Genomic DNA, 27,781 nt, shown 5'->3' on the forward strand with positions numbered 1-27,781 from the left:
ATTTTTTGTAGGATCCAGAGTCTATCTTAGCAACATCAGAGCTTTTCTTGAAAAACGTTATGAATCTGGTTGTACAGTGCCTGGAACTCATTCGTTTCACCATTTTACACCAGTATCGGTTGGAAAAGTTATGTTCAAGCGGACATCTGAGGACGAGCTTTATGCTGGTATACACACCTTCTTTTCAGATCATGAGCCGAGCATATCTGTAAGTAATCTAAAGGTTGCCAAATATGTTTCTTGCTTTTATGATGACCAGTGGTGGATTGGAATAATAACCGAAATTAATACTGCTTCAGAAGATGCACTTGTAAATTTTCTTCATCAATGTGATGGTGATACTACAGAAGATTTGTTTGTATTGCCACCAAGAGAGGACAAATGCTGGGTTTCCATTCAACACATTCTTTGTGAGATCCAACAACCTCTACCGAAAGAAGCAACAAATACCGCACGGCGATCTGCCCTCAAATACACAATTTTTCCGGAAGACAAGGCAAAGATCCAAAATGCATTTTCTCATTTCATATCACATGCCAATAATTCACTGTAATTCATTTCAATAATGTACAGTCAACTGGGGTGACTAAGGCACCTAACTGGAAGTAAGATTACTACAACTTTGTGATGCTATTTTCATTGTTTATAATAATTCTTTTTGATTTGTCTTTCAATGATGTGATATGTGATGTTTTGTTGTCCTTTGAAATTTTTGTAAGTCATTAGCTGTAACAAACGATCATGCAGAGAGGAGCATCGCTCTTGTACAAATCTTTACTGAGATTTTAACAACTTTAGCCCAAGGAGTTCAACTACAGTATCTTCTGCAAGTTGTTTCTCAACATAGCAAGAATTTTCCTCAGCCTCTCAAGAGTACCTTATTGGGCGACAATGAGTGGTTGGTAACCATGAAACCCCTGTTTTAAACAGATAATACTCACTTTTTTGGGTGGGGGGGACTCATGTTTTCCTTGATTGGTGTGGCTGTGGAATTGGTTGTATCCTTTTCCAGCACCATGCACAATACGCACGTCATCATTAACCAATGTTCTACATTGATCATTATCCATATGGAATGGATTCATATGGATATATCCGTATGGATAATATAATTATGGTATATGAGTTATATCCATATGGATTGGATATATCATATTCATATTAATTATATAATAGATAGCAAAAATAGCCATTGTAAAAAAAGGTTATATTGTTCATGAGGCATTAAATTATAATTTGAAAATCCATTTTTATATCAATCAGACATCTTTAAAGTACATTTTACAAAAATTTTTTTTTGAAAAAGCGGAATGCCGCATGGCTTTTTTGACTTGATTGAATCTTTATCCTCGGACTGGGAAAGCTTCTTGCAGAGCTTTTGAATTCCTTGGCCCCAAAAATGGTAAATTAGACCCTTTCATCAGCTCTCTATCATCACCGAAGCCCAAAATATTGGTTTTTAAAATTTTTTTGCATGTGGCGCCACCAAGTGACAAAGAAAGTTCAAATCGCAGTATCATTTGAATCGCTGAACCTTTTTCAACAATTTTTTTTGTTTTACTCAGAATTCAAAAAAGAACAACATAATATGTATAATATTGGACAATTCTAATGGTAATGGTAGGCTATATATGCAGTAACAGCCTTTGTTAAATTATAATGGAATGAGTTGACATGCAGTGGTTTGACTGCATACTTAGTATTTCATTTTGATATCACCAGGGCTGTGGAGTCTAGCAAAAATTATACAATTTTGAAGCCTCGATTTATAACTGGCCGACTCATGTTTAAGTGTTGCCAGATTTTTGAAAATTGCCATTTTTTTAAAGTTTTGTCCTTTTCCATTTTTTAAAATTTTATTTCACTGAAGTTGCGATCATAATTGAAAGGGTTAGCAAGTTTTTCAAAAACTAACCAGCATGTTGCATCTAACGTGTCAGCTGTATGTTGCATCCAGCATGTTGCATCTAACGCGTCAGCTGTATTGGTGGAACGTGTGGAATATTCCAGTGTGGTTTGCCATTATAAAGGAAAGCAATTTCACTAATGGCCAAAAACATTTCTTTAAAATTCTACACTCTGCTCAGAAGCTATCGAATAAACCCCCAATATCCTCAACAAAGTAATATAGAGGAATGCGTTTTATGCCCATCCTGAAAACATTTTGATTGCAAATTTGCAATCATATGTTATACCAAAGAGTATGTAAGGGAACTAGAATGGAGAAGAATTTTCAATTCAAGAATATTATCATCTCACAGCACTCGTCAGCAAAAGTTCACCCTGTCAATATTGCAGTTTAGTTCCGATCGTTACTTTGAGATGATAGACTGGCAAAATATTCTAGTTACGGAACTCCCAGAGATGCGTGGTGTTGACATCAATGTGATAAAAGAGCACATCAAAACAAAGATGCCTTCACAACAGTTGTTTTCTACGTTTTCTGTGCCACACACAACAGATGCTCATCACATGTGGTGGACAGCGTTGAAGGAGATGGGTAGCCTTTATTAAAGCAATATTACAATCAAGGAAAAAAATTCCTAGGTTCCAGTCGACACAAGATTTTATGATTCATTAGACTTCAGCCAGAACCAAATTTGAGCAATAATCAGGGAAAAGACCTTGTTGTTTGTTGTATTTTTGACTCAATTTCGTTTTTTTTTTTGTTAACACAAGTTCTTTTTTATCGTTACATTGCTGTCAAACAAACTTTACTCTTGTGTGTGGTTCTGTAGTAGCCTATCAAGTGAACGTTTAATGGTTTGTAAATGACAAATTTGTGTAAACAAAATCATGATAACAATTCACATGGAACTGTACAATACATTCCATTTACGGAACCTGCAGAGTGCAGATCATATTGCTTTTATTCTGAAGTAAATTATAGGTTGCGTTTTATAGCTGCAACTGATCAAACGCAGGCTACTATTGCTTTTAATTTAAAGTGCCCCTGACAGGTTGGATCCAAGTATAGTAACTTTTTAAGGCATTTCCTAGCGCAGAATTACACTTAGAAAACTTTTTAATCTTAACTTCGTAGCTCGACTGGTTAGGGCGTAATTTAATAAAACGACTGGTTCGCAGCGCCACCACAGGCGAAACTCCATATTTCACTGCTCTGGGACGACTTTGGTGGTATTACGTCATCCTAAGTGGACGTCGTTAGCGACGGATGAAACAAACGCTTCTTGGATGTAATTGGTGGATCACAGTTTGGTCGGAGTTGGTACAAGCGGTTGCTTTTTTCGAAGATTTATTGTTTTTTGCAGTTTAATAAAACTGTACTGGATACGTTCCTACAAAACCTAAATTATACTTGAAGTGAAAAATGAAGCAATCGTACGAATCATCATTCTTATTTAATTCATCATCACTATTCAAAAATAAATAAAAGTTCTCTCTCTCTCTCTCATAATGTTCCTTCAGTTGGCCATTGAAATCCTGTGTAACGGCCATCTGGATCTGGAAAATTGTTTCGGATTCGCCAAACAATGCATGACGGCATCACAATCCGATTGTTGCTTCCGAGAGCATCACCTTGTAGTATACACTCCAACATATGCCTGTAGGCATTTTTACTTGAGTGGTAGGCCTATTAACAAAATCATCTTCAGTGAAGTGAACATATACGACTAGTTTTGTATGGCCCATCCCACTTTCGAACACTTGAAGAAAACTTTGACCATTTTCTTCTCAGTACCTTGTTTTGTGGGAAAGTGGGAAAAGAAAGCACACGGTGTTTGTCACTGACAATGTCACATAAACAATTTGTAGGCATTGCCTCAATCATACATTAAAGGTACTGTTTGTGAAATACTGTTGTTACACTGCAAATGGCTATAACCAGATTAGGACAAATAAAAAAGTATGAAAATTGTAGCCCTATGAAACTGCAATTTCAATTGAATTGAGATGCTGTTTGATAAAAGTAAACTCAACCTATTTGATCGAAACCTGATAGTAATAATAAGTTCACTTTTTCATTTCGGTAATTCTTAATTTGCACATGCTTTAGACCAACAGAGCCCCACACATTCACGTTTTGCAGTAGCCGTACCATACTTTACCAAGTCATCACAGAGGAAGAATGTATCCTTCCCGCTTACTGTGACATCACAGCGGTGTTGCCGTTTTTATTTTCGCAATTGAATGAGTGCCAGATTCGCCGATGTCAACGAAAGTTTGCAAGCGTGTAACTTAGTAGCCTGTTGATATTTTTTACGATTTGTTGGTCAGGGAAGTTTGTTAGTGTCATCTTTTTGGTATCTTAGGTAAATTTAGCGAATTTATTTACCTGTCAGAGGCACTTTAAGCAAGACTACGTCTTATAGTTTGTCAGTTCGTATCAAAGTTAGTGGACAGAACATAAATGAGCGTACAGCGTTAACACCATCTCACCCTTTTGCGACAAGTTTGTTTATTGAGCAATGACAAAATAGCATTTCAAATTGGTGAAAATTCAGCATTTTGGTCGTCGATGCGGGGACAGTAAACCTTAAGCTTCGAACATGCCTTTACATTAGGGTGCCACAGGCGCCCTCATGTGGCCGAAATCACCTGAACTTTTTTTTTGGTGTGACATTTCACATATTAAGGCACTTTGCAAAGTTTGATTGAGATTGGACAAAAATTGGATGTGCAGATTGAAAACGAAAGTCTAAACTGAAATACAGTAAAATTAGGGGATTTCCCTAGTTTGAACATCAGTTTTTTTGCTATTTCTTATCTTTTTCTCAACATTGAAACAAGGTAAATTCAAGAATTAGGTTAGGAGACCAGTGCCAGTATGTCAAGATCTCAATTGAGGTCAAGCATGACAGCTCCGCGCCTGTTACATTGATTCACCATCTTGCAACATTGAATCAACATAGCTGGCTTGACCTCACTCAGGGTCTTGGAATAATGGCTTTAGTATTTCTTATTGTGTTGAATCAGTTTTGCAGCGCCCAGGAAAGCTTAGTATTAAACCCATGCAAGTTGTGACTTAATCTGGGAGAATATAGCAGACAGCAAAGATAAGGCAGGTAGCCTACTGTAAGAAAGGGGTATGTTACCTTCGCTTCTTGCAGGAAAGGCTAGTAATGTTGCAAAACCTATGGTTGTATTGTTTTTTAGGTTATTCTAGTAATGATAATTGATACGGTAGTGCTTTTACAAATCGGTCTGGTTAGTATTACAATAATGAACAGCCACTCTCAGAATGCTGAGAAACAGCATCTTCTTCTTTCTACTATTCCAACAAAAGATAATCAGAAAATCAAGGGGAGTAAACTGCCAACTTATCATCAAGTGTTTTTAAGCTTTCCTGTCTTTAAGCAGGAGCTTGAATCTCAAAATCTCACAAAAGGGAAAATCCAAATATCAGTAGATGCAGCAAACGAGACAGTGAAGGACATCTTAACGTTTTACTACAAAGCTAATATTCCAACAATTCATCCAAAAAATGGCTCAAAAAATTCAATCTTTTCGAGATCTTATCTTCAAAATTCAGATCGAATACTTCCATAGGAGTGATGGAAAGCAATCGGAAAGGATTAAGGAATTTAAAAAGAAACTTCAATTGACCTTTCCTTTCTGGCCTCGCAATGTAATGAAGAAGATGTCAATTGAGGAAGATAAAGAATTTTTTTGTGGAGCATGCAAACTACCAGAGAGGCATCAATGGCAGGGAGAGACAATGCTTTGCGTAAGACGTTGAAACGAAAACATTCTAGAAAAGAAGCAGAAGTGCAAAGGAAAGAAAAAGAAATAAATGTCAAGAGACTGAATCCAACAGCAAAAGTAACATTTCACTTTCTTCTAGCGATGATACCAGTGATAATCCAGATGATACCAGTGATAGGCCTTTTCAAACATCATCTTGGAAAAGGCCTCAGGCATCATATTGGGGAGATATTACTGACGCATGTTTGGGAAGAACTTAAAATAGAAAGCAGCAGTAGACCAACATTTTCATATTTCAACGCTTTAAAAGCAATTTTCAAACTCCTTCTGATAGCGCATCAGGTTGTTTTCATACACCAAAATCGCACGAGGAAATTGATCTGCTTGCCAGCAAGCGGGAAGAATTGTCTGAGCTGATAAATCAGATGAAGCTCCATACAGAATCATCCAAATTTTTAAGAAGCGACTACTTAGAACTTTTGAATTTGTGTCAATTGTACTTGAACATTGAGCCACCTACCAGTAAGGATATGTCTCTCCAAAGACCTGGTGCATTACACAGAGCCAGGTGGATGAGCAAACTTATATATTCACTGAAAATTATGCACTTACAAGACGAAATTCATAAATTGCCCCAAAAAAATGCCATCATGAAAGCATCTCAACTCGAAAAGTTAAAGAGGTTTCTACAATTTACAGTTTATTTCTATGTATCATGGTGGTTTACATCCCCCATTAGCTGTGATGCTCCGCTGAATGACCTACAATTATTACAAGCATTGTCTGCATACAGAGAAATTGATTCAACAGTTCTCAATGCGCACTCAAAGCTTTTAAGAAACATTTGTGGTATTTAACAGAATAAATGATTCCATTATCACTGTTTAGTGCCAATATTTTTAATGCTGAAAGGGTGCAATTTCTCAAAAATTGCAACAACAACAGAACAATAATGGGATTTTCCTGAAAAGATTTGGAATTGGATTTGGAAAGCCAATTTTTCCAGATGTCACTGAACTTAGTGAAAATGCTTTCCTGCCTGATTTTCTCGAACAACAATCATGAAGAACAATCATATGTTGAGGTGAAAAAGAAAGTTGATGCTTTCAGAGTCGTTAATGATGCCTTTGAGCGAGGCGTCAAGTTGGCCCATGACTTCTTGTTAACTTCAAACCTTGAAGAACGCTACCAAAACATTTTCCAAGTAGTCGAAAATGCGAGGAAGGTATTACCTAATCAACGTACTCGACAACTACAGTCTGAGGGCACATGGTTTTTAACCATGAAATTGTCAAAGTACTGACTGTATAACTCCATAAAGTGTTGTCAGCTTAGGCTACACAACGTTGCAATCAGCATTATTTGCAGCCTGTCATAGCATACCAGTAGCCTATTATGCTGCAGTGCATTTCACTTTGTAATTAGATACTAGATAGTTGTGTGTTAGTAATTGCCATTTTACCTTTCCATTTCACTATTATTGCAAGCGTTAAAATAAATGTAGGCCTCCATAAATTTTACGCTATTGTGATTTGTTGTTAAGTAGTGGATGTCTGGACTCTAAGCATTCTGCTTTGTGTTTATCTTTCTGTGTTCCGTTTTTACCGACTATATATATGTTTAGTGCGTAAAGATCCAAATTTTTGTTTTTGAGTCCAAGTTCCATACAAACATAGCTGAGATTTTGATCTTCAAAGACCAAAAAGTTTTCAATAAACAAAAACGATTAGGCCTAGTTAATGATTTTACTTTTGATTCTTCAAATGCTGTAGTAATTTCATCTCAATAGGCATTTTCTTTACATGGATCCTTTTTTATAATGCATGAAACCTCATATTTTTATGCATTTTTCATAAATTGTTGAACATATACAATTGACACATGGTCTGTACGATTGTAAATTAGTACGTAAGTTCACCAAAAAGTGTTCGAAGTTCAAATACTTCGTAACTGAGAAGAAATGTCTGAGTTTTGATGATCTAGAGAGGATTTTACTATTGAAATTGTGAAAATTTACCTTTAAAAACTTTAAACTTAATCTGCACGTCCAAATTTTATCAAAACTTATTGAAATTTCTCACATATGCTTTTTTTACCAAGTGTCACATATAAAAAAAAAGTTCAGGTGTATAGGACGCAATTTTAATTTTTGAGGGGCGCCTGTGGCAGAAGATGCACCCCCAAATTGACAAAATTTTGCACACATAATTTTTTCATGCATGTGCCACTTTTTATGACTAACCGTTTTTGAATTTCGAAAAAAGTCAAAACACCCTAGTGCTCAATTGGCGAACCAAGAGCATTGTATTATATATTATAGATTTACATGGGGCAGCCTGGACATGGAGTACCTGAAGTTCGTCACAAGTTGGAGTTGAAGGGTCACAACTTTTGCATGGGGGGACCAGGGGTGTTCTTCAATCGCAAAGCCCTCAAAGGTAAAGTAGTTGTAATACATTTTGTGGAAAATTCCATTTAAAAAGTCTATCTAAAATGTAAAATTTCTGAACAGTTGCACAGTTTTTTTATACTTTTCAATCCTATTACTTTTGTGTTTAACTACTGTCAATTTGCATAACAAGATTTGAATCCATTTCATTATAAATATATATATAGATTTTCTACGTATTATTTGCATTTAGTTGAAGGTTGCGTTTAAGAAAAATTGATATCCATTGTTAATATACATGATTGAACGAACTCGGCCGCTTGTTTTTTTTTCGCTGAAGTAATTCGGTCATTTGTCAGAATTCACTTAAAAGTTTCTGTCATTCAATCAATCAATCGTGTATTTATCAAAAAACAAAACACAAAAGTGACATAAAACAATAATACATACAATGTTTAGGTTTTGTTATTGATAGGGAGACAACGAAACGACCATATGGTCAACTAGTCAGTTGCCACCCTGGAAAGAATAATTTAAGTTATGAAACTAATCAACAATTTAACCAAATTGGTTACAATCAAAAAAGAAAAATTGTCATTAAAATAAATTTTACTTTAATTTGTACTAGTCTAAAGAGGTTAAAAATTGCTTATCCGAAAAGATAAATCTGTCTTTTGTGATCTCTAAATTGTCTGAAAACGTTGAATCCATTTAAAAAAATAGATTTTACTAGCTACAGTAGGTATTAATAACGCACAAAACTAAGTTTTGCTGGAAAAGGTTTTCTTGTTTCGTCTACGCAAAACAATCAGCATAGCAAGCAGACAAACCATTGCATCAACAAGAATGGATGCAGTGATTTAGATCTAGAAAAACAAATTACTTTGAAAGCCAAATTTTTATTTTTAAAGCAATATCTCAGTAACAAAGTTCTTTTTAGGAGTTTTTACAGAAAGGGTATTGACACTGACCTTTTGCTTGTTAAACAAAATATCCTTAATGGAACTCAATAAATAAACTTTTAAACATTCACCAGCGAAGCTTATTTTTGTAACAATAACGACACAAATTGTTCATTTCACGAAAAGTTACAAAAGCATTTTAAAACGAGAACAAAATGCGACTACATCCGCTTGAAAAAAAGCATGTAAAGTTGAAATGGTGTCTCATAATCTTTAAAGCAAACAGCTTATAAACAATTTCATCTTTCCGAACAAAACTGAATTTGGATAACAATGATGCTGTAGCCTGATCATTTTAAACTATCAAGCCAACGTGTATAATATGATCATCATCGTAAATTCGTAGTTTGTATGATATTGTGTTCAACCTCGAAGCAATTGAGATGCCCGGAATCTCTTTTAAGATTATCGACCCTCGAAAGCATGCTAAAGCCCTTTCGCAGCATTGCATTCTTTATCGTTTAGATCTGCAAAATTTTTTCCATTGTTGCCGAATTTGAAAATTTTACGTCACGCATTGCAGTTATTGGATAATGTTTGAGCGTTGAATGTTGATAATGCAGCTCCAGAAAGAAGTCAACACGATTATTTCTCATGTAGAAAGTCATTAAAAATTTTCAGCAGCGGCGATGTTTTCAAGGTCCTTCCCATTTCATTGCGCTCAGATTATTTTTTTTCTTTCTGTAAGGTAGGCTATGTGACCGAAGGTTTATACTTGAAACAATAGCATGCAAATGATTTAAAAACAATAATGAATTCAAAAATCTACAAGAACTTCAAACATCATTCATCACCCTATTGAAGACCATTAAACAGATGCAAGGATTTCAGCATCAAGTTTGATAGCTAGTAGCACTTCCAAGTTGAGAATTCTTCACTATATATATCAGTGTATTGAAATTTCTTTAGTTGACTGTCATTCAATAAGCCCACCCGGTTGAGTATTTATATCCTGCACATCACTGCAGCAAAAAACATTGTGCGTGATGGCCCAAACTACCAAAATCGTTTGCATGAGGACGTTTTCTTGAATCGCATATTACGAGTAGACGTCGTTTAGAACTCTGGTGGTCCAACTGTTCGGAATCCCGATAAAGCTGTTCTAAAGATAAATCGCAATTAAAGTTTTTCTGTAGACAAATTTCAAACAATAAGATGTGTGAAGTTAGTTGCAAAGAAATCACGACAAATCATACACAGCTACTTGCGTTTTTTTATTTGTTTATCAAACTTTTTTTGTAACACTTTCGTTGTATAATTGATTTGACCACCGTCATCACCATGTTATTTCCGCGTTGCTCACGCGAAAATTCAGGTGACTTTACTTTGCCTAATTGAGACCCCTTTGACTTTAATTGCTACTGTATATATCTTCCGCACAAATTCAGCAAATACTGTGGCCTACGCTGTGTGCTGTACAAACGAAATCTTGATAAAATATTTTGTGGGCTAAACTAGCCATGACAAAAAGGCTTCTTTTACCATAAATTGTTATCACATGTTTTTTAAACATTATTTAGATCAACGTTCAAATGGAGAAACCGCTGTCTTATTAATTCAGGTTAATTTAATTTTAAAGAATTAGAAACAAACTTACAAGCGAACAATATGATTCAACCCGCTGTGATTTTACCCCACTGATAAACGAGTCTCTTTCAAGCCGATGCAAGGCCAGTAGTTTACACGAACGAAGCTATTTAAGTCGGAATAGCCCGTTTCGGCTAGTCCGATTCGGCTAGTTCGATTTGGCTAGTCCGATTGGGCTAGTTCCCTATTTGGCTACAGTCTTTATCAGTTAGTTCCCTATTCAGCAATTTTTTGAAAATCCAACGATAATCCTTCTGTAATCCAACAAAATCCTTCTGTAAATCCAACGACGCCTTCTGTTTATTTAGAGAATTTTTTGTTTTATTCCATAATATATATTATTCCAAAATAGGCTATCGTTTCTTTTGCATTCTTGCATTTTATCCAGTGTTTACCGTTGAGTGCCTTCCCAGACGGCAAAATCCGGCATTTTTGTTGTCTGGGTTCGTTCAAAATATGTGTTTTACATCAAAACAACATTTTTCATGATTAACAATACAGGTTAATGAGATAAACAGAAGTGTTTTGTTAGTTGTTCGAGTGTGTTATTGTTCAAAATCAAAGGCGCCTAACTATTTTTTTGGCCGTGGAGGCGAAAGCGTGTTTCATCAGCAGCAACGTAAATTCAGCAAATGTCACGCAGATGGATGACGTAGTTATGCCGTCACACTAGGATTGCTTTTATTGCCACACTCGGAGTTATCGCTACGTTCGACCTACCGTTAATTATTATAAACAAAACTCGACCACTTCGGTTAAGCAAACACACGACATGCGTCTGCGTCAGCTAGCGGTTGATGGACTGCGACTCTTTAAGCTAAGCACAAGCACTCTATAAGCACTCTTTAGCTAATCACTCTTTAAGCGAACTAGATTTATTAGCATGAAACAAGAGACGAAAAGGTTTACTAAAAGGTACACTGTAAATGGAATGACAATGTTTTGAAAATGGAATGCAAATACTAACTTGATCATACGCTTGAAAATATACCTGTGGAAAGTAAAATCATTCATGTTTACATCAATTCAGCAGCACGTCACCTTGAATAAATTTAAAAGTTGCTGACATCCGTAAGCAGCCCTTGAAAAATAGTTACGGAGAGACGTTTGATTAAGTTTTCAACTTGACATTGCTCCTTTTTCACTACAATATTGCAACTTATGACTGACCGCCGTAAAGTGCCCGTTTTCGCGTTGCAGATGAAACAAAAGATGCGCATATTCCGACTTTGATCGGGATTCTATGGCAACGGTCGTGTGTGCGCCGTTCAGTTTGCGTGAGTCCGTTACTGCGTTGATTATGCGGCGTGAACTTTAGTCCAACGTAGAGTGGTTTCACTTTAGCCTGAATAAAAAAATGTCTTCTTCTGGCTTTCTTTCCCAATTAAAATCATTAATCAACGCATTCAAAAAGGTTTTCCAGAATTTTGTTATTGCTTTGTGACAAGCATTTCTATGGTAAAGAACTTTACCTCGCTTCCCACTTTTTTTTCCTCTATTCTCTTTTAAATACCGGCGCGCGTATTGCTCCTCCGTCAAGGGGTGGTAATTACACGCAATTCATTATGACGCAACCGAAGGCTTTAATTTATCACACGGCTCACCCAGACAGTAAAATCCGCCATTTTTACATTGATTTAACGTCAGCAGACGTTGAATCAATGTAAAAATGACTGATTTTGCCGTCTGGGAAGGCACTCAAAGGTAAACACTGGATAAAATGCAAGAATGCAAAAGAAACAATAGCCTATTGTGAAATAAAATAAAAAATTCTCTAAATAAACAGAAGGTGTCGTTGGATTTACAGAAGGATTATCGTTGGATTTTCAAAAAATTGCCGAATAGGGAACTAACTGATAAAGACTGTATCCAAATAGGGAACTAGCCCAATCGGACTAGCCAAATCGGGCTAGCCGAATCGGGCTGTAGTCGAATAGGGTAATAGCCGAATCGGACTAGCCCAATCGGACTAGCCGAATAGTAGCAGACCCATTAAAGTAGCAAATAATGTATGTATCTTCGTCTATCCAACATAATAGACACCCCATCAACTTACTGGTGATAGCAGAAATCGTTGTGTTTTTATCTGCGTATGAATCTCCTTCGCCACTCCAAGGTGTGAGGTAAATAAATCATCTCGACACTGGAAGCCTAACGGTAGGACGGTCTCAATTTGGCAGCAAACAGGATTGCCACATTGGCGGTTTTAATGCGAACTTTTAGAATTTTTTAAAAATGGATTCTCACGTTAAAATGTAGTAACACCTTAGGCTATGGTAGTAATTATGCTGTTGATATAATCAGCCAAAAATGCAATGTTATGAAAAGCATCATCAAGATTCGGGGAAAGTTTCCTTTTCAAACCTGATGTTTTGTCAATAGGCTACTGGGCATTTATAAATCCGATTTTTTTTTTTAAACTATTTACAATGTTGAAAAATAATTAAACAACTCAAAATATCAAAGTCAAAATAGCCTGCCAAACGTATTAAAACAACGCTCAAATTTGAGTATGGCCGAAAGCATTTGTAATTTTTAGTTTATTTTTATGTTATTATATTATGTTAAATGCCTTGTGGTTGTTAGGTTTTATTTGTCTATGATTCTCTCTCCATGTAGTCAATTATGATTTAATCATGAAACGATGTTGGACAACAATGTAATGGGACTAGGTTTTAACTTATTCGATTACTACCTTGAACAATCTCTATAGTCTATTGTAATTCCATAAACAGATGACATAAACAGCACAATGACATCATACATAAACAAAAAACTTGCAAAATAGTAATTTGAGTTTCCCCGCCCTTTAAGGACATTATCTTCGTACAGACAATTGTAGTGTAATCACAAAACGCTGTTGCACAGTTCATCATGTTAACTTAAAATTCAGTATTTAAATCATCCACATCCCATTGATTTTTCTATATTCGCCTGCAATGAATATTAGTAAGTGCGATGCTTATGACTTGTAAGCATAGGCGTCGAAATAGGGTGGGCCGGGTGGGCGACTCCCACCCGGCCGTGAAACGAGGGTGGGCAAAATATGTTTCGCCCACCCTGTTTTCATGACACTTATGAAGTGCTTGTTACAATTATTTCCGTTTTTGTTAAACGTAAACACGTTAAACGTAAAAAATTATCCAACCAACTGCAGCGCAACTTCTTGTTTTACGCTATGTCTCTCGCTAGGTAGGCCTATCCGACAGAACAAAGCAATTCCGCAACAACGCTGCGTTGAAAAATGCGGTACTCACTGCACTGTTGTTGCTATGGCGACTGCCACACGCTGGCAATTCCTGGTGAGAAAAAACCACGTTTGATCTTTTCTCCGAATGGTTTCACTTTCGTTATGTCACAATCAAACTTCAGTTCAGTGTCAGCGTAAGGAAATGTGAATATGACATCATAATGAACATGATAATAAAATAACCGATACAAACTAAAGACGTACTGAAACAATCGCTTTTTACAAATCAAAGTGTGGCAAATCCGAAGGCGCCACTTCAAAGATAACAGGTCACGAGCTTTTTAGGTCACAAAAGAAAACATAAAAGAAGTTTGTTTAGTTTAGCAGCGCTCATAAGATCGCAAGGCCCAAGAAAGCAGAACATTAAAGGGATACTAAAGGAAAAACCTGACTTGGCGATTGTACACGTTCGTTGTGTTTAACATGCTACCATAAAACGATTTTCAATAAAATTTTGCACCATTGCGGTCTGATCAGCATTCCGCGCGTGCTTTTGTCAAAGCTTTCAAAACGATAATGGGCGTGAGCAGCGAAGCGTGCGACTGTACAGGCTACATCACCATCGACTAGCAATCAGCTGATCGGGCAATGTTTTTTTTTGCGGGCGATTTAACTATAGGCTATGTATGTATGTATTAAGGCGATTCGAAAATCAAATTTCAAAATTTCACCTATCGCTCATGGATTGTAGCAATATGTAGAGCATTCCTGTAAAATATTTTGTAATAAAACGCTCTAACTTTAAACATTGAAGCGTTTAAAGATTAGGTATTTACAACTTTTTGATAAGGCGATTCACCAAACTAGATTACGTAACGCCTGAATCATGTGATCCAAATAGCGCTCTGTGATTGCGCAGTTCCATGGAAACGTGGTCTGTGACGACACAATGAGTGATTTAACGATTGGGAGTAAGCTCCAGAAAATAGACAAGAAGCAGTTTTCAGCAGGCTTGCCAGATTGGCCCTTTTTAAAGGTAGTTGGCCTGCAAAAAAATTGTTTGGCCCCTTGGCCCTTAGCTTTCAATATTTGGCTTTTTTTGGAAGCAGTTGGCACATACTATCAAACTAAATCAAATATAGTTATTACTATCTGAAGCCTTTACAAATTGTTTCATCTAACGGATCATCAGAAGGTCTTACAAACTAGCTATTTAAATAAATGTCTTTCGGAAATTGAGACTGAAAAGTGTTATTACGATTTTTTAGACAGTGTTTAGCTGACAATATTTATGCCAATGGCAAAGATTCGAGTGGAAACACTGTAGAAGAGGAAGATTTGGAATTGTTTTTGTACTAGAATGTAGACTGTGTTGTTGCAATGTTGTAATGTTATTGACGTTGTTAACGTTATTATGTTTTATTATCAACGTTATTAACACTATTGAACAATTTGGCTCTTTTTTACCCAGTTTGGCCCTTCTTTCGACATTGTTTGGCTCTTTTTCTCAAAAGCTGTCTGACAATCCTGGTTTTCAGCTGAAATGTTTGCTACAGTGCAATTCTAGGTTGGTGAATAACATTAAGGCTAATATGTGTTTAAAACTTATATAGTTGTTATGTAGCCTAGCTTTCCCGAGAAACTCGAAGCGGTTGTCGTTCGAAAATATTAGGGTTTCTGCAGTTGATTGCATTGATGTAGCCTAATTTCTGCTCGGTGCTCAAACATTACTGAATCCCGATGACAAATTGTATAAAATGTAGAGTTTGTTACAGATTAACGAAGTACAAAGCCTAGGAATTTCAATATTTGAAATTAAACAGTGTTAGAAGAAAAAGTTCTGTGTTCTATTGAGTTCCAGTCCACTTCACAGTTTGTATGTACCGCAGTCATAAGATCACAAAACTATAACGGTACCATAGCCTACTCTTCAACTATATTTTCAGTTAATAACGCTTAAATAATTGTAGACTGTTGTATCAGTAAGATAATGCCTAAAACTTGTACGAAGACTATTAGAAGCACTGAAAGCTCTGTCATTGGACCCTCGAAAGAAAATAGATCGAGAGAGAAAACAGAAAATAGATCGAGAGAAAAAAGGAGAGGAAAAGTTACAGGGGATCTTCTTCGATGGGAAGGAGATTGAAACTATTACTGTAGAAGAAGAGGGTGGGGTTTTTAAGCAAAAACAAATAAAGCAAGAGCACATAGTTTTAGTTGGAGAACCGGGAGGCCAATACATGTCACACCTTTTGGGAAAGCTGCAGAGCCCACAGCTGTTGAAATAATAAAATTTTTAAAGGAGGAATACCTCATCGACAACTGGTTGGTTGTAGGAGCAGACTCCACTGCTGTTAATACTGGGAAAAATAATGGAATAATCGCCAGGTGTGAACGACACATTGGCCACCGTCTCCAATGGAATATATGCAGTAAATGCATGTTGCATACCAATGAGCTCCCATTGCGACATTTATTCCAAAAGCTTGATGGAGCAACTTCTGGAAGTGCTTCCTTCGAAGGGCCGATCGGAAAAATTCTGTCGCATGTTGAAGACCTTGAATGGGATGCAAAATTTCTGCCAATTGAAGGCCCAAAATTACAAGTATCACCTGAGATTATCTCTAATCTTTCCACAGATCAAAGATATCTTCTTCTTTCTGTAACATCAATTTAAGGTGGAAACATTTTAGACAGCTTGAAGCATTTGAAGCCCGGTCCAATTTGTCCTTCACGATGGCTTACACTCGCATGTCGATTATGTCGTCTTTACATGTCAAAGCATGCTCTGCAGGGGACGATTGTTGATGCTCTCCAGAAGTTGGTAGCATTTATTGCCACTAATTATGCTCCACTGTGGTTTGACATAAAAAGCAAGCTATATATACATTCACCATGCCCCATTTCATGTTCTCCGTCAGGTCCAGCTGCTACATCTTCTTCCTGCGGATACTCGGGAAGTAGTTGCTCCTTATATAACGTTGTGGCATGCTCACAGTGAGAGCCTCCTTCTAGCGATGGTAAGCAATGACGACCCTGCTGTTCGATCTTTTGCTGTGAGAATTTTGGAAGACATTCGTAAGGGCAACAACACTGGTGATGTTTCCATCCGCACATTCATACCTCCAAAATTAAACTGGAATGCCGACTCACTGTGCTCGTTAATTAATTGGGAGGATACCACACCTACAGAGTCTGTATTAACTTCTCACTTGACCTTGGACGATTTAAAGAATACGAAGTTTGAATGCGCTCATTTCCCTTGTCATACTCAGGCTGTGGAGCGCCTTATCCGGGAAGTGACCAACGCCTGCGGAAGTGTGGCTGGCTACCAACGACGGGATGGCTTTATTCGAGCTAGACTTGCTTCAAGGAGAGTCACTCCAAAAGCAAATACAAAATCCGACTTTGTTGCTATGACCACGATTTAATATTTGCTAGTGAGCACAGTTATATCGTTCTGATTGCTTTTTCTGTTGATGTGGTTCAATATTGCAATTTTCTTGGCACATATTTTATAGGTAAACGTTAAAGTCGTGCATTTCCATGTGGTTTTTAATTTGTAGTTGTTACTACGTCCAGTCGTCCATATGCATGAGGTTGTTGTATGTTAGTGTATTATTTATACTGCGTATTATGTTGTTATGTTTACTGCAGTCCTACAACAAGCAGATGATTGACGATTTAAGACCATCGAGATTATACTCTTGATATAGAGTAGAATATTGAATAAGCCACGTTTATTGCTGACTGAACAACAGTAGGGTTGCCAAAGTGATTGTGAAAGATTGCGCAGAAGACGCTGAACCTTCTTTTGAACAAAAAGTAGCCATTACACTGGTTATTATTGTAATTTAGCTCTTTAGGGTTGCCGAATTTTTCTGTTTTTAGAATTTTGCACAGTTAAATTCTTAGAACAATTAGTTTCTGGCAACTCTGTCCTTGTTACAAACGCCTGATCATAAAATCGCCTCAATGTTTAAAGTTATACAAAACACAAAAAAATCTGCCTTGAATTAGTGTTAGGAAAGGTTAAAGGTTGCTTGATTGATAGGTGAAATTTTGATTCTTCATACTTTTTGAAATTTCGAATCGCCTTAGTATGTATTATATATCAAAACATCAGACGGTTTGCTCAAAACATCACATCTGATGTTAAAACATCAGATGTGGTAACGTGGCTTTTGTTATTGCTGTCGATAGTGACGTATTCTCGAGCAGTGTTTCCACTTTTTGGTCATTTTGAAAAAATAAAAAATAAATGAAACATTCGGCTTTGGGCCTTGTCAGTGCCATTCAAAACAATTTTTTTCGGTAATTTTTTTTAAAATGTATTCTTGAATGTTCAGTTTAATGCTTAATTACCGTTTAAAAATTTCATTTAGTATGCGTTTAAAGCTTAATTGCTGCAGCGACGCTAAACGCAGTCTTTGTGAGAAAGACTAACCATTGCGAATTTGCGAACATACACATTCAATGAAATGTGTTTGAAAACTCTCGCCCACCCAGAATTCCTCTCTTCTAAGAAAAAATCGACGCCTATGCTTGTAAGGTAAAATCCTGGCAGTGAGTCGCATACCTTTCTCGCATTGAACGGAATAAGATTGCAATTAACAACAACAGCTTTATTATCTTGAGAACGGCATAGTGGTTAAGAATGGCATACTGGAATCCGTAGTATAAATAATCTCGACGAAGGTTTGTCCACAATTTCCATCAAGTTGGAAGTTCGATTTCCGCTCAAGACACATTGATATGCACCACTGATGATCCCAAACAAGGGTGAAACTCGAGTATGGCGTCTTTCATTTTCGTACGATCTGGGCCTTAATGACTTCACAAATCCCTACATTCCCTTGATTCTTATATGTTTATTGTTCATCTTTGATTAGTATGCTCGTATTGGTGAGCATTACCATCCAAATGTACTGTTCCATCCAAATTGCTAACAAAGAGTTGTGTCGTATAGGGGAAGGCGGGGCAAAACGGATGTGCTAGCTTTAAAATGCTCTATTTCAACAAAGAAATCACATATCACAAATCTACCGCCTTAGTTGATTAGATGCATTACATAAGAATACCTGCTCACAGTATAAAACCTGACATCTTTGCTTTTCTTTGTTTATTTACAAAAAATGATTTTCATTGTGATTGTCCGATTTGCCCCACATTACGTTTAGGTAGGGGGGGGGAGAACGGGGTAAGTTGAACCGTTTTTTGCAATTATCGCCACAGATCGTAAAATACTGGCACTAAGAATCTGATACTTGGACACAAGTTTGTGACACCTATCATGCATGTTTAGGAGTAGATTATTTGCAGTAGCAGCTTTTATTATGTACATAAATATAATCCTAAAATGATCAGTCTTGTGGTCAGGGTTGATCGGTTAAAACCTGGTTTAAACCGGGCAGTTTTGACCACCTATTACTGGTCAAAACCCCTTTAGTGTATGAATCAAGTTGATTTTCAATTAAATTAAAAATATTACCCTCCATGTTTAGTAATGATGTTCAACTATATTTTGTTTTGATCAACAATAACCTAAATGCTGGATTTGGAACAAAATATATTCAATTTTGCTGTTTATTTTTGATGTTTCAATCAGTTGGTTACCGTATTTTACGGACCATAAAGCGCATCCGATTATAAGGCGCACTGTCAATAAATTGCTTTGATTAGTTTTTTGTTCAGACATAAGGCGCACAGGGCTATAGAACGCAACGTATTTTAAGGAGTATGGGTTACCATATAAAGCTCATTAAACAAAAATGTGTAAGAAATGTAAGCAAGTCACAATATTACAATGAGCAAAAGAAAAACATGGGCCTAGTGAATATCACAGTTGCTAGTTGCTTTTACCGTGATTTATTGTGTAAGACGGTGGTTTATTTACAATATAATAATAGTATCGGTACTGGTTTTGAGTGTAGGCAATAAAGCACTACTTGATCCATACATTGGGCGCACCGGCTTATAAGCCGCACGATCAATTTATGAGGAAAAAAAAGGATTTAAATTGCGCCTTATGGTCCGTAAAATATGGGTATTTTAATTATTGAAAAAATTCAAATTCTAAAAATAAGTTTCAGATGAACCAAAAAATGCTTGGTAGAACGATGAACAATTTGCACAGCCAACTGAAGTACAAGAATTTATTCCAACAATTTTTTTTTATGAAAAGCATTTGCCATCAAATTTTGCCTGACAGGTCGGTATTGGCGGCCATTAATGAAAGTTCAGGCAGCCATGGCCGCTAGCTATTTCGAGGCCTGCATATCAAAATGGTCACAACTCACAACTGCTTTTATATTATACATATTTCCTAAATAGCCCATAGCCCAGGTAGCCGAAGGCGACCATTCACTACATAAAAATATTTTTCTGGGTTTTGACCAGTTTTGACCGGTTTAAACCTAGTTTTGACCGGTTAAAACCAGGTTTAAACCGCTGAACCCTGCTTGTGGTTCATGTTACCCTGCTCATGGGGTAAGTTGAACCGACAATAGGGTTAGTTGAACCACTATCAATATATGCCTAATTGGCATATATTATGCCTAATTGTATATACTGCAGCTGAAAACCATCATTGAGATGTTGTCAGGTAAATTGAGATTTAACACTGCCGAGATGGTATACAGCTTCTCCATTATCATGGATTAATGTGCTTATTTAAATGCTACGGAGCTTGACATTCAACATTTTCAGCTATCCTACAAAATGCAGTATTTAACATAAATAGACACATTAGGCTACTACAGGGCATCACAAAAATTGTTTTTGCAAGATCAAGCAGAATAAAACGCAACAACTATTCTTGAAAGCAAATTCATCCAATTATTCAAGTCTGCTGGGAAAACAAACTTGTTTTGCCTCTTTGTGGTTCCACTGATTTCAGGAAATGGAAGAGTCATGACAATGTCCTTTTTGGGAAAGGAGCATTCATCTCCATCTTTGAATGTGAATGTTGGTTGGTCAGTTGCTGGATCATTCCTTCCTTTCTTTAAAAACTTGCCTTCACATTCTCCAGTTGTATCATCTACACACTCGACAAGTCCCACGTAATGAAGAATTCTTTTTTTCCCTGTAAACCGCACCAGCATATAATCTCCTTCTGATGGTTCAACAATAGGCATATCATCATCACTGTTGTCATCACAGATAGCTTGTAGTTCAGTTGAATTATCGCTTTCAGTATCGGTTTCTTCATCTGGAATTAGTCTTTTCTTTGGTGCTTTTTTTGCTAATTTTACTGCATGGAAAGATTCTAATTTTTCCTTTTCTGGCGTGTCTGTAAGAATTCGAGTTTTAGCTCTTTTACGACCTTTTCGTGTTTGTTTTCTTGGGCCTGCAATTGACAGGGGAACGATCTGTGCGGGTGACACATAGTTTCCATTATCATGAAAGCTGCTTGTGGTCAAATGATCAAGATCATTGCTAGTTGTAAGTGTAGTGCAAAGGCATAATACATGTTATGCCCTGAGACGCCACGCAATGGTAATTACGCAGCACTGTGCGCGTACCTGCCGTTGGGCGACGCAAGGACTGCTACGTGAGCGATGACTGAGGTTTTTGTGAGCATTCGAGACTAACACAACATGGTGTCAGAAGTGAGATAAAATGTTGCATCAAATAATGTTACCAGATGCGTTTAACTGGCAACATAACGAGTGCGGCCAGTGGATTAAAAGATTCGAACGATATAGGCAAGCATCCCAATTAGCGTCGAAACCTGAAAAAGTGCAAGTCAACTCTCTAGTCTATTTGCTAGGAAGCAAAGGCAAGGATGTGTTTTCTTCGTTTAAGTTATCAGAGGCCGATTCGATCAACTACGACCTAGTCAAGGAACGCTTCAACAACCATTTCAAACTGCGCAATAACGTAATTTTCGAAAGAGCAGTATTCAACCGCCGAGATCAACTGCCATGCGAGCGCTTTAATGACTATGTTACTTCTCTGTATGGCATGATAGAAAAGTGTCAGTATGGCGCTATGTCTGATCAGCTACTGCGAGACAGACTCGTCGTAGGAATTGCAAATAAGTCGCTGTCCGAACGCATGCAAATGGACCCAGAGTTAACTTTACAAAAAGCTATCGACGCTGCACGACACGCAGAAAGCATTGCAGAGCAACAAGGTGAACTTCAAGGTAGAGCGGAGAAAAATTTCGACTACGTGGACGGGGTTGAAAGAAACGTCGCAATAAGTTCTTCCCGAAGCGAGAATGCTGCCAACGATGTGGTAGAAATAAACATTACGAAAACGAAAAATGTCCAGCTGAATTCATTACTTGTTTTAAAATTTAAATGTTCAAAGATAGGCCACTTTGCAAGACAATGCCGCAGCAATAAATACCAGAAAGTCTCATCGACATCAGCTGATAAAGTCGTAACTAGTTACGAAGAGGAAAAGACGTCTTACTTAGGTGAAATAAATGAGTCTTCAACGAGTAATTGGACCGTGCTTATTAAAATTTACAACGACGTCATTGATTTTAAAGTAGATACAAGAGCGGATGTAACAGTTATACCAAAAACCTTAATTAAAGATTTCCAAAAGCTTCAATTGGTAAAACCTGACCATAGGTTAGAAGGACCCGATGGACAAACATTGAACATTGTCAGATACTTTGACTACGTATCCTACAAAAAACGTGCGGCATGGCAAAAATATATGTTACATATTCAGGTAGCAGAGCCTTGCTCGGAAAACCTGCCATAGAGGAATTAAATGTAGTTAAATTTGTGGATAATCTTGACCTAGAGTCAGATAAATACAAAGAGGCATTCCTATACTTGTTCGAAAAATTGGGATATCTCGAGGGGGAGTACAACATAAAAATTTGTGACAATGCCGAACCCTACCAAGTGTCCGTAGCGAGAAGAGTCGCTATCCCTTTACTTCCAAAAGTTAAAGGTGAAATTGATCAAATGGTAAAAGATGGTGTCATATCGGAAGTTAATGAACCAACGGATTGGTGTTCAGTGATGGTCATCTTCCCAAAGAAAAACGGCAAACTACGCATATGTGTCGATTACACTCAACTCAACAAATGTGTGAAACGTGAAAAACACCAGTTACCCTGTGTAGATCAAGTTTTAGGCCAACTGGCAGGTGCAAAATATTTTTCTAAGTTAGATGCAAAATCGGGTTTCTGGCAAATCAAACTATCAACGCAGTCAAAACTGTTGACAACGTTTATTACACCGTTCGGACGATTCTGCTTTAATCGTTTGCCATTCGGGATATCAAGTGCCCCAGAGTATTTCCAACGACGAATGTCCCAAATCGTTGGAGGTATTGAGGGAGTGGTTTGTGAAATGGACGATATTTTAGTTTTTGGAACCACCAAGAATGAGCATGACGACAGGCTGCGCAAAATAATAAGTAGAATATAAAACTGTGGATTAACATTAAACGAAAAATGCGAGTTTTGTAAAACGTCGATAAAGTTTAAAGGTCACGTCATCGACAGCGAAGGAATCCATGCCGATCCAGACAAGGTGAAAGCCATACGCGATATGGGTGCTCCAAAGAACGTAAGCGAAGTTCGAAGATTCCTCGGTATGGTCAATCAATTAGGGATGTTTTCCTCAGAAATTTCAGAAGCAGCTAAGCCGCTGAGAGAATTACTCACCAAGAATTCTGTGTGGGCTTGGAAAGAGGAGCAAGAGAAGTCCTTTGTTAAAGTGAAGCAGTTATGTTGTTCCACAAAAGTATTGTGTTTTTACGATCCAACAAGAGAAACAATTGTTTCAGCAGATGCTAGTTCATTTGGATTAGGGGCAGTTTTGCTTCAGAAACAACAGAATGGTGATTGGCGCCCTGTATGCTTTGCTTTGCGTTCTTTGAGTACCACAGAACAGAACTATGCTCAAATCGAAAAGGAGGCCTCAGGTGTCACTTGGGCATGTGAGAGGTTTTCTGATTACGTCATAGGACTGAAGTTTGTTGTCCAAACTGATCACAAGCCACTAGTTGCAATCTTAGGAGCAAAGTCGTTAGCAGAATTGACCACGACTGCAACGGTTTCGAATTCGCCTAATGCGTTTTTTTTATTCCGTTTTGCACATTCCAGGAAAAGACCTAATCCTTGCAGACGCACTCTCTAGAGCTCCGGTAGAGCCACCTTCCAAAACAGACGAAGATGACTGTCAGCAGGTCCACGCTTTCGTCTGTTCTCTTGTTGAATCGCTGCCAGCTACGGAGAGTCGTCTACAACAAATCAAAGAACGTCTCAGTGTGCTGTGAGATTATGCATTATTGCACAAATGAATGGCCGACCTTAAGTAAGTTAGGCCCAAAACTAAAAGTATTTTATCCCTTTAGAAGCGAATTGTCCGTACTTGATGGATTGCTACTTCGAGGAACAAGACTAGTGATTCCCGTTTCATTACGATTGGATATCCTGGAGAAAATCCACGAAGGCCACATGGGAATCGTCAAGTGTCGCCAACGAGCTCGCGATGCAATTTGGTGGCCAGGAATGAGTAAACAAGTCGAGGAAATGGTGAGGAGTTGTGTTTGTTGAGCGGAACATTCCCGCGATCGGTGTGAACCAATGCTGCCCATGGAAAGACCGAGCAGACCATCGCAAAAAATAGCGAGTGATCTATTTGAGTTCAAAGATAAGAAGTATCTTTTACTGATATACTATCTTTCGAGATGGATCGAATTATCCTTGTTATCGAGTACAACATCTCCTTCCATCATTAATCACATGAAGTCTATGTTTTCTCGTTATGGCATTCCCGAGATACTAGTTTCTGACAACGGCCCGCAGTATAAGAGCCGAGACTTTTCAAACTGTGTAGAAGATTTTAGCATAACTCATGTTACGTGTAGTCCTAGATATCCACAATCTAATGGCGAAGCCGAAAGAGCCGTCAGAACCATGAAGACATTTCTTGACAAATGTAAAGATCCGTACTTGGCAATGTTGGCTTATCGTTCGACGCTATTGAGGAATGGATTTTCTCCATCAGAGTTGATGATGGGCCGCAAGCTCCGGACAAAACTTCCATGCTTTCCCGACAACTTGCTGCCAAACTGGCCAGATTTTGCACTTGTCCGTAAGCTTGACCTTGAGGATCAAATCAAACAAAAAAAAGACTTTGACCGTCACCATGGAGCGAGACCGCTACCCACCCTCCATCCAGGTGATGAGGTGTTTGTTAGAGACAGCAGTGCCACGCAGAAGGGGGTCGTGAGAAACGAGTATGACGCCAAACGGTCATACATCATAGACACTAATCAAGGAACATCAGTTCGTAGAAACCGCAGCGCATTGCTAAAAATACCACAGGCTGGTGAATTTGATATAAGAAGTAGGCCTAGCGTGAAATATGAAATCTCTCATTCTATTGACAATCGCTTAGTTAACAACGAAGCAAATGCGGAGGCCAGTGACGTCCAATCTACAAGAACAAGATCCGGCAGGATCTCAAAACCACCTGAACGCTTGTCATATTAACTGCTTACGTCTTGTTCTGTACGTCTTGTGTTTTTTTTTGCGGGGGGAGATAATGTAGGACTATAGTTGTGTCTTACTAGTGCATATTGTTTTAATTTACCATATTTCCTTGAAAGTGTCTCACGATAGGAAAGTTGACAACGTTCCGCGAAGTTTCAATGATTGTTTAACTTGTATACATGAGACTTGCTCACAGAAGCTTAACTGATCTTGTTTAATACCGTACCCTATTATCTTCTCATGAACCGTGTGAAAACTTATTCTGTTTATTGTACTGTATTTGCAATGTGTGGTTATACACCTGTTTCTGTATGGTGTCTTTACAGTACCTCGATGCTTGGGCGGAGATGTAGTGTAAAGGCATAATACATGTTTTGCCCTGAGACGCCACGCAATGGTAATTACGCAGCACTGTGCGCGTACCTGCCGTTGGGCGACGGAAGGACTGCTACGTGAGCGATGACTGAAGTTTTTGTGAGCATTCGAGACTAACACAACATCTCTGTTCCACTTAACTTTGTTGTACTTTCTTCATGGTCTGTATCATTGGTGCCATGCTCAGATGTCACAGCAATACTATAGCAAAGCAATCATCACTCAGTAAAGATATCCCCATCAAAGGGGAAAATACCGGTCGACTTAAATCCAGATTGAATATTTGATGGAGTAAAAGATGTCAAGTATGCCTTGTGTACTAATAGTGGAATAATGTAAATTGTGATCAAAAGTGGGAAAAACTAACCGGAAAAGGCGATCTGGTACTATGACACTTCCTCAAATGGGCGATCAACCTAATACAGAAAGTAATCACTAAGAAAACAAATCAATAGCTTTTTTCCCTAAAAGTCTGAACCTTAAAACATTTGACCAGGCTAACACTAACAATAGTATTTCAATAAAATATAATTTAATTTATGTTGTGGAACATGTTTTCGTTCATTAGAACTCTTCAGCACAACTGGACCGAAACAAAATTGATTCGAAACAAAATTAGCCTACAATATAAATAGATTTCAGCACTAGTGGACCAAAACGAACGAAAAATTACATACGGTATTAATTAGATAAAATGTTCATGACCTCCATGTTCTTTACTTTTTTTCTTTCTTTTCTTCATTGTTTTAGCAAAACCGCAACTATCGAATACTATAATATGACCAGGCTTGAGGAAGTAACGGCAAACAGTTGAAAACTCAAATAAAATTTACTAATCAGGAGGATACAGAAATGCTATTACGGTGAAATCTAGAACAAACGCTTCTATTACATCATCATGCTAACCTAGCAAAGCAAAAAGTGAGTGTTTTTCCTGGATTGAAACGCATCCATGCATCTATTGCTCGACTATATTGCGATTTCATGGGGCCAAACACAGTCTTATCCAACGGCTGAAGTCGATGCGAAGTATGAGGTGGTAACGTAAGAAGTGTCACATCATTTTCTTTTGCCAGTTTAACTGACTGAAGAGAAACATGACTCTCGTGGTTGTCTAAAATAAGAAGCATGGGTTTTCTTTGGTTGATGATGTTTTTTCAACAATATGTCGGAGGAACGTGCAAAATATTTCTTCATTAGTGCACCCAGACCTATTAGCTGCACCAATTGAACCTACAGTCCCATCTCGTATAAAATGTTCTTTGTAATTGACCTGCGGAAAAACAAACATTGGCGGAATGCTATTTCCTGTTGCATTTATAGCACAGATAAGGGTGACAAGTTCACCTCGTTCTGCTGATGTGATTGCCCCCACTTGCTTCACTCCTTTTTCAGACAACACGTGTTTGGGAGACTGAACTGTGGTAACGCCTGTTTCATCCATGTTGTAAATTCTGTCTGGAGGCAACTTACTTTTGTCCATAACAGCTGCTAGATTGTTAAAAAATTCCTGTACTGTATGTCTGTTGAAGGCTGTCGCACGAGCCATGGAAGTTGCTTCAGGTGTTCTAAGTGCAATATTGTGCCTTGTCATGAAGCTACCTAACCAGTCTTTTCAGGCAATTTTTTTTGATTATCCATGATTGAGGCATTGAAATATCATTTTGCAATGCCAGCTCATACCCCAATTTACGACATTTCAAAGGAGTAAGGCCATGAAATCTTTTCGCTAGATCCTTGACATGTGTTCATAAATTAGTTTCCATTTCTTCACAGTTCACTGAGTGCACCATAACCATACAGATGTTTGACACCTGCAGCCTTTCTGTCAATGAATCGTTTCAAAGTGTTCCGTTTCATTTCGTATTGCCTTGCAGAATGCTCTGAGCGAAGTACCTTTTGCTACTAATTCTGCAGCTGATTGCATAACATCTTCTGAAGCAGAGGCACGATTGGTTGTACGTTTTCTTATTCTAGGCATTTTTCTATAGTATCTAAGGAGTAAAAGCAATAGCCTATATATAAAAATTTATCAACTAACTATCTCAAACTTGCAAGAGGGGTAAGTTGAACCATGGTTCAACTTACCTTTATCTGAATGGTTCAACTTTCCCCAAACCTGTGTTGCAACTTTAAAT

At 37.6% G+C, this 27,781-nt stretch overlaps 1 protein-coding gene across 1 annotated transcript in view; it reads left to right on the top strand.

Annotated features, from left to right (window-relative positions):
- LOC145765119 (chondroitin sulfate synthase 3-like) overlaps positions 1-27,781 on the top strand; it is an 89,004-nt gene that overhangs the window by 40,548 nt on the left and 20,675 nt on the right. Inside the window, exon 5 of the mRNA XM_082576872.1 lies at positions 7,988-8,105. Within this exon, the coding sequence (XP_082432998.1) occupies positions 7,988-8,105 (118 nt within the window). The remainder of the gene's footprint in view (positions 1-7,987; positions 8,106-27,781) is intronic.

Source organism: Aplidium turbinatum, chromosome 2, assembly GCF_918807975.1.
Source record: "Aplidium turbinatum chromosome 2, kaAplTurb1.1, whole genome shotgun sequence".
Lineage (NCBI taxonomy): Eukaryota > Metazoa > Chordata > Ascidiacea > Aplousobranchia > Polyclinidae > Aplidium > Aplidium turbinatum.